Source organism: Hippopotamus amphibius, chromosome 9 (assembly GCF_030028045.1).
Source record: "Hippopotamus amphibius kiboko isolate mHipAmp2 chromosome 9, mHipAmp2.hap2, whole genome shotgun sequence".
Classification (NCBI taxonomy): domain Eukaryota; kingdom Metazoa; phylum Chordata; class Mammalia; order Artiodactyla; family Hippopotamidae; genus Hippopotamus; species Hippopotamus amphibius.
The window spans coordinates 25,709,080-25,716,841 of record NC_080194.1 but is presented as its reverse complement, the minus strand read 5'-3'; the positions used below and the strand labels follow the sequence as shown (position 1 = coordinate 25,716,841).

The 7,762-nt window shown below is 46.0% G+C and overlaps 1 protein-coding gene across 1 annotated transcript; it reads right to left on the bottom strand.

Annotated features, from left to right (window-relative positions):
* Nucleotides 1–278: 278 nt before the first annotated feature.
* On the bottom strand, nt 279–1,732 carry LOC130829085 (ubiquitin-conjugating enzyme E2 D3-like). The gene has a single exon (XM_057695258.1). The coding sequence runs from the start codon at nt 1,541–1,543 to the stop codon at nt 1,100–1,102; it is 444 nt and encodes a 147-aa protein (XP_057551241.1). The 5' UTR covers nt 1,544–1,732; the 3' UTR covers nt 279–1,099.
* Nucleotides 1,733–7,762: the final 6,030 nt, after the last annotated feature.

Sequence of the window (7,762 nt, the reverse complement as noted above, 5' to 3'; positions counted from 1 at the left end):
CATCTATGAACTCCCAGGCTGCCAGTATCATGTGCAGCATACTAAAGCTACACTATCTGATTAGCTTATTAATTCTGCATAAATCAGGTCAATCAATGTGTCAACCTGTAACAGACTGCCCACTTTTAACTGAACATGGCAAAATATTCACTCTCTAGAACTTTACATCATCATTTGATGTCAAACAATGAAGCAAATTCCCAACAGTATATACAAAAAACAGCTTTGCATTTACAAAAGATTGTTTCCCATACTGATTAATCCAGGCAGCTAACTCATTGGTTTATGCAACTTTATTGAAGAAAAATAAATCAATTACTAGCAGAGCTATTAGTTGATCACTCATCCATTGACAACTTGCATCATTTATTCAGTGCTATATTAAACAGTGTATTGGAAGATAGATTAACTAATAGCTCCAAGCCTCCTAACAATTTAAATGAAAATTACAAAATGTTTGAGACCCTATTTTGGAATACAAAGGGTGTTTGACTTCCAATTTCCATTCTCTGTAGAACAAGAACAGGTCATTCCTTTATTGACATGCATAAAATACATCACATTTTCTGTTCTGCTGATGCTATAAATTCAATACCAATTCTCCAGCCACATCAGTTATGAGCATAAAGTATATCATGTAACCTCAAATCTCTAACAGTGGAAGGCTTAAACAAGGATGGATGCTGCTAGAATAATGCTGCTTCCTTTGATGTGACAACTCAGCATCCATCTCCCTCCCCCTCAGATGATTCTTCAGCATGTTAGAGCAGTGAGGAATGGTTTTTAGTCTCATAACCAAGTTAGAGTGAAGACATTGGCCACATAATACACATGCTCCATTTTTAAAAAAATTCTGAATCTTGGGCAACTGTTCTCTTGTAACTACTTTACAGTTTCTAAAAGCAGTTATTGTCCAAAGCTGGAAGAACTTAAGTCTTCTCAGATGAGCATGTGAATGAATGGAGGGAGGTAAACAAAAAATAAAATTAAAAAAGATGAGGTCTGATAGGGGAGCAGCCGGATAAGAAAATCAAAAAAGGAACAGTAATTTAAAGTTTATTCCAGCTATAATGCAGGTTATTCTGACTTTAAGGTAGCATCACATGGCATACTTCTGAGTCCATTCCCGAGATATTCTGTTGTACTTATCTCTGTCTGTTTTATAGATCCGTGCAATCTCTGGCACTAGGGGGTCATCTGGGTTTGGATCACATAGCAGTGAACAAATGGATAAAAGAACTTTAGAAATAGTTAAAGCAGGAGACCACTGTGATCTTAGAATATCGAGACAAATGCTGCCATTACTGTTAATATTTGGATGATAAATTCTTGTTGTAAATGCAACCTTAGGTGGTTTGAAGGGGTAGTCTGTAGGAAAATGAATTGTCAAAAAGAATACACCGCCTTGATATGGGCTGTCATTAGGTCCCATAATTGTGGCTTGCCAATGAAACATATCATCCCCAACTGGACCTGCAGAACATTGTGCTGGAGGGTCACGGGCCAAATCACTAAGTTCCTTATTAATCCATTTCAGCGCCATAGTCTGTGCTTTCTGTCTGGCTCCTCACTATCCCGGTGTGTGCTCAAAGGTCTGGCCAAAAGTCTTGATTATCCCGGCGGCTGGGAAGGATTGTCTCTTCGTCTCACACCGGCTCTGCCAGACACAGGCGCTTGGTATTGAGGAGGTGGATCTCGCGAGAATCTCGTGGCTGGTTAACAGGAGCTGTCAACTCGTATAATCTTCACTGCAGCCATATGAAGTGGGTACCATTATCACCCCTGCCTTTTCCAGATGATGAAAGTGAGAGACAGAGAGGTTAAGCAACTTGCCCAAGATCACACAGCTAATAAGTAGCCATCAGAAAGCAAGAGATCTTCTGTGCAGCTATCGTAGTGCTGGTTGCCACAGCAATGGCCAAGGTAAAAAAGTGAGCTTAGAATATGTGAAGTCCAACATAAAAGATGTCCAACACACCTAGGCCCCTTTCCAGGGCACCCAGATGCCCTGTGAGCCTGGCCTCTGCTATCTCATGCTCCATTTGGGCCCACTGGACTGTGCTGCCTGGTGTCAGAAGGGGATGGTCCATGCCCCGTCTCCTGGGTACACAGGGCTTCCAGAGAATTCTCCCAATTTGCCTGAACCAAGGATTACTCGCTGTTCTTTAAGGTAAAAACCACAGCGCTCACACCCACCCCACCCCCCAGGAGTGAATCATCAGGTTCTCAGCTATGTTTCTGTGTGTAAATTTTCTCCAAAACATTTAATTTTAACCACTTCCTAAATTGCTTATGACAGTCTGAAATGCCACATTCCATCCTGCTTCTGTTCTAAGGACCAAAGCAGAGGCAGCAGCCAGAGAAATCCTGGGCTGAGGGGCAGTTCAGGACAACTCAGCCACCTGGGGGGATTTCTCAAGAGCCCACAGCATCCTTGGCTCACTCAGGGCTCTCGGTGGCACAAAGACAGAACCGGGAGGGCAGCACTCACGTCTGTTGTCTCAGCACTGAGGTTCTGCACAAGATTTCATTTGGAAGGAGGTTCTGTGCTAAAAATAATAATTGAAAGCTACTGAGCTACATTATTGCTAAGATCCTCATGGGGTCCCATCTCCTGGGACTTATTCATTATTCCACAAATATCACTCGAATGCCAGGAGCTTGGAGGCACAGAAGATCCAGTGGTGGATAAAAGTGTTATGGTCTCTGCCCTTGTGGAGGTCAAAACCCAACCTGGAAAAAGACAAAAAGCAAGAAAACAATAACTAAATAAAATAATTACATGGTGCAGTGGGTACCATGAAGGAAATCAACATGGTGATGAGATCTGGAGTAACCTGGGGGCTTCTCTGAGACGTGTAAGCTGAACCCTGGAGGATGAAAAGGAACCAGACTTGACAAGAACCAGAAGAAGAGCATTCCTGGTATAGGGAACTGCAAATGCAAAGGCCCTGTGGCAGAAGAGAGGTTAGCGTCTACTATGGCTGGAGCAGAGGGAGGGGAGGGAGAAGGACGGCCTGAGTTGGGTTTATTCTAAGTGCACCATCATTGAAGAGTTCTAAGCAAGGGTGAGATATTATCCATTTACAGTTAAAAGATCACTTTTCTGCTGAGAGGAGAATGCCTTGCAGGAGGCAAGGAGATCCATTAGGAAGCTGCTGGAGGAGAGGAAGATAACAGCTGGGGGTGGCTGTGGAGGTGAGGGAAGTGGACGGTCTGAGTTAGAGCTGGCTTGATTTGCTGAAGGACCTGGTGTGGGGGGTGGGTGCAGGAATGAGAATCAGATGTTCTGAAGGTGTATGACAGACCCCATTTTCCCACCTGCACCAGGTGGGTGTTTCCAGAGGTGCATGCCACTCTACCCTCACTGCCTGCAGTCCTCTTTGCTCTGTGTTACCTGCCACACTGGTTTCTCTGAGCTCAGACATTCCGAACTCATGTCTTCTTCCAGGCCTTTGAACTGTCTGGGATGCTGGCCCCTGATCTCCTTGTGGTCGGTACCTTCTTGCTATGGGGGCTCAGCTCAGCCACCCCTCTCCTAGCCACCTTCCCTGAAAACACAACTTGTACACCCTACCCAAACCCCCTCCACCCAGGCACTATCACATCACCCTATTTTATGTTCTTTACTTTCACTATCTGAAAGGATCTTGCCCATTTATCTGCTTGTTCCTTTCCCCACCTGCCTGCGCTAGAAAGTATAAACTCCATGACGGTGGGAAGTACCGCACCTGTCTCTGTCAGCTCCCGCCACGTGCAGGGGTGGCTGTGGGTGGCCCTGCAGTGCTGGATCCTCCCACAAGAGGGCGCCTATATGTTTCCTTTTCACTTTCTGGCTGGAAAATCTCCCAGGAGGAAACTGGATAGAACCCTGAAATTTCATACTTTGCCTACTATCTGTAGTATTAATGCATACTGACATGTATCATGGTCTTTCATGTTTCTGAGAGTAAAAACAAATGTTTTTCTGTGGGATTTTGAGATATTACCTTGAGACGGGGAAGGCAAGACCCCTGGGACCCTGTGTCCCTCCCACACCTTTTCTCTGCTAAGCTTACACTGACTCCTGCTTGAGGCGACTTGTACTTAGGTCTCCACTGGTTGTAGCCAGAGACAGATTATCTTCAGACAGATGGGACATAAATTAACATTTTCTTGATCATAAATATGTATTTGGCCATGACCCATAGATTTCTCAACCAACTGGGTAAGACTAAGGAAATGTCAGTTCAGATCGATGAAGGCTGCTAAGGGTTTAACATAATAAGGGAACAGAAAGGGCTGGTTGGTGATTGATCCTTGCTGTAATTGGAAGCAGCTGTGGAGCAGAGTGTGCGTGGGGCCAAGACAGGAGCACGGGGGTGGGTCCTATTTTGAATCCTGGTCCTGTTGGCTTCTAGCGGATTGATGATGGCTCTGAGCCTTCTCTGTGAGAACGACAGTTCTCTGGTGGACATGGAAGGTGCTTTGTAAACAGGCACGCAGGTGGTGGTGGTAGAATGGGGTGAGATTATAACCGCTGCTGCACAGTCACGTTTGAGACCCCTCACACTGGGACTGAGGGTCCCACTGTGAAAGAGGGGCTCATATGGAGTTGAGAGGGGACCCAAGGGATGTCTGGATGTGTCACCTAAATAAGGAAGAAGGCCAGAAGTAGGAACCGGGAACTGGGGAAGGAAGCTGGGGAATCCCAGAGCTAGGAGGAGTAGCCCGAGACAGGATGGGCCAGGCAGAGGGACGATTCTGGAAAAAATATTTGCAATAACATTGCCTGCTGCTGACACAGGGCAGGTGCGAGCAGGCTGCATTTAACGGCTAGGGAGGGGGTGGGAACGTTCCAAACTTTTTTCTAATAAAAATGTGTTGGCTTCAATACAGGAAGCTCGGGAAACTTACTCCTCATTAGTAGGCACTTTGATTATCTTTTCAAGTCTGCCTGGTTGTTTTTATGGTCTCTTACTCTTTATTCTCTTTTTATTTCTTTAAAAATATTAAACATAATTGTTTAATAGTTTATATCCCAATATCTGAAGTCTTTGTGGGCCTGATTCAATGGTGTGCTGCCTCTCACTCATGGTGGTCTGTTTCCTTGGCTGCGTTGAGACTTGGACTGTGAGCCCCTGTATTTTTGAGTCCTACGATGATTGTGTGTGGCTTAGCTTGAGGTGCATTCCTGCAGGAGGACCTCTGATTGCTTCCCCCGGGCATCAGGACACACTGACAATAGACCAGGGTCCGCTTGAAATTTAAAGTGTCATTCGGAGGGTTTCAAGACCAGGCTGCCATGTCATTTCAGACTCCTGCATCAAGCAAAGGTCCGCCAGTAGCTCTCAAATCTCAGAGGACAATTTTTTTTCTCAACTATCCCAAATCAAGGCTGACACAGACACTTTTCCTTGTGGGTTTTTTTTGTTTGTTTGTTTGTTTTTAATCTTTTCTGTTGTTGCTGTTCTTATCTCTCACCACTTCCCTCAGGGTATCGCCCTACCTGAATCCTGGCTTTATGTGGAGGGGCCTCCCGTGAGACGCCCCAGCCTGCATGGGTACAGAATTAATAGTGGATGTCACCCCTTCCCCCCACCCCCGGTTCCTAGCACAGTTCTGTGCATAGCAGTTCTAGGCCACAAGACTGTGCCAGGTCCCCCAGAGGATGTGACTGTTTCTTCACATGCATCCACTCGGACTGGGGTCTGCCTTCACTCCTGGTCTTAGTTTCCCCTTCCTTGAAGTCTCTTCCACTGATTAAAAAATATGCTTTTCAAGAATTTCTTTCTAACACTTTGATATGTTTCATAGGCAGAGAGTTTCAGGGAAGCCTCAGCATCACGTGGGAATTTGTTAGAGACGTAGAATTTCAGGCTCCACCCAGATCCACAGAATCAGAATCTGGATTTTTATAAAACCCCAGGGGACTTATGCAGGTTGAGAAGCATGGCTTTCTTTTACTGTGTTACCTGAAACAGAAGAAGGTCAGGCACTTTGCATGGCTATTTCACGATAGGGACAAAATGAAAGTTCTTTTCCATCCCCCGGCTTCTCCCTGGGTCCAGTGGCTCAAATGCAGTAAGACTAGGATTAGTGTGACATCTCGGCTCCACAGAGACCCTGAACAGATAGACTCAGCGTCGAGCAGTTTCCGAGCTGGGCATGACCCCCAGGGGTGAGCTCAGAGGTCCCAGGGCTGTCCCTGCCCTGTGTTTGTAGGGCCAGGGAGCCCTCGTGCCCACTGAGTTTTCTCCCCACCCCCTACTCCCCTCCCGGATGTCCCATCTACGTGACTGATCTTCTGCCTTAGTTTCACCTGAACAGAAGCTGGATGGAACTGGCCCTGAACCCCAGCCTTGACCCCCTTCTACTCTCAAAGACAACATGGCAAAGCTAAAGGGATAGGACTTTGTCCCTCTATATTCAAGAGTCTATATTCCTTGGGAAAATAAGTGGACAAAGGAAACAGCCCATGGAGTCCTGTGTTAGGAACCATAGCATTAAAAAAGGTTACTTTAAATTCTACGTAACAGTGTCCACTGTCCTGCCTGAACTTGACCTTACGTTAACTTCTTCATGTACTCAGCATCCCTGACTCTTGCAGTGTGGCTCCCACTTACGCAGCATTCATCCTGGGCCAGGCCCTGGGCTCAGTGCTGGACAGCATCATTTCATTTAATCCGCATACCATCCTTGCGCAGAGACGAGATGAGTGAGGCTCAAGGAGGCTCAATCCATCCATTGTCTAAGGTCACAGGGTTGGTAAATGTTTGGGTTAGGAGCCAGGTCTTTGACACCAAAGCCCATTCTCTCTCTGCCCCTCTGTTGTGCTCTCCTGTGTGTGTAGCACCCGGCAGAGCACCTGGCCCAAAGTAAACCCACAATATATGTTTCTTAAATGAAGGAATCTTGCCGTATAAAGACTACTGCTTATTGAATGCCTACTATGCACAAGCATGTTCTCTGTTAGTTTGGATCCTTACAACAATCCAGAAAGGTACTGATGATTATTATTTGTTTTAAAGATAAGCACACTGGGACTTCCCTGGTGGTCCAGTGGTTAAGACTTCGCCTTCCAATGCAGGGGGGTGTGGATTTGATCCTTGGTCAGGGAGCTGAGATACCACATGCCTCGGGGCCAAAAAACCAAAACATGAAACAGAAGCAATATTGTAACATTCAATAAAGACTTTAAAAATGGTCCACATAAAAAACGATCTTGAAAAAAAAAAAAAAGATAAGCACACTGAGGTTCAGAGAGGTTAATTAAATTTCCCAGAGTCACACATCTGATGAGTTATTGATCCAGGGTTTGAATTCAAGCCTTTCTTTCTGATGCCTAGAGGCATGCACTTTTGGTTGTACCATCTCATCCCTCTAACATGGGGGATTTAGTCTTGGGAAGGGGTATCTTGGAGTTGACGCGACACCAGTGGTGCTGGAGACCCTTGAGCAGTGAGTGAGAATCACCTGGAGGGAGATGGTGGCTGGAGAGTGTCTGACAACGTGAGGGAGTGAGTGCCCCGTCTCTGGGGTGTTAGATGGCTGTCTCTCCAAGAGGCCCAAAGGCTGGCAGAGGGCAACTTGGGAGTTTGCTTTAGCTCTGACAGTCTTGGTCAGCCCTGGAAATCTCTGGAGAGGATGACTCAGCCATGCATCCTGAGCAGGGCAGTTCGGAAGAACCCAGTCCTAGTCATTCTAGTCTTTAAGAGGTACTCAGGGAAGTCTTGATTGATGAGGAAAGCACCCGGAAGTGATTAACAATGCTCTTTCCTCC

Coding starts and splice junctions, on each gene's coding strand:
- LOC130829085 (XM_057695258.1), bottom strand. CDS start 1,543: ATGGCGCTGAAATGGATTAATAAGGAACTTAGTGATTTGGCCCGTGAC.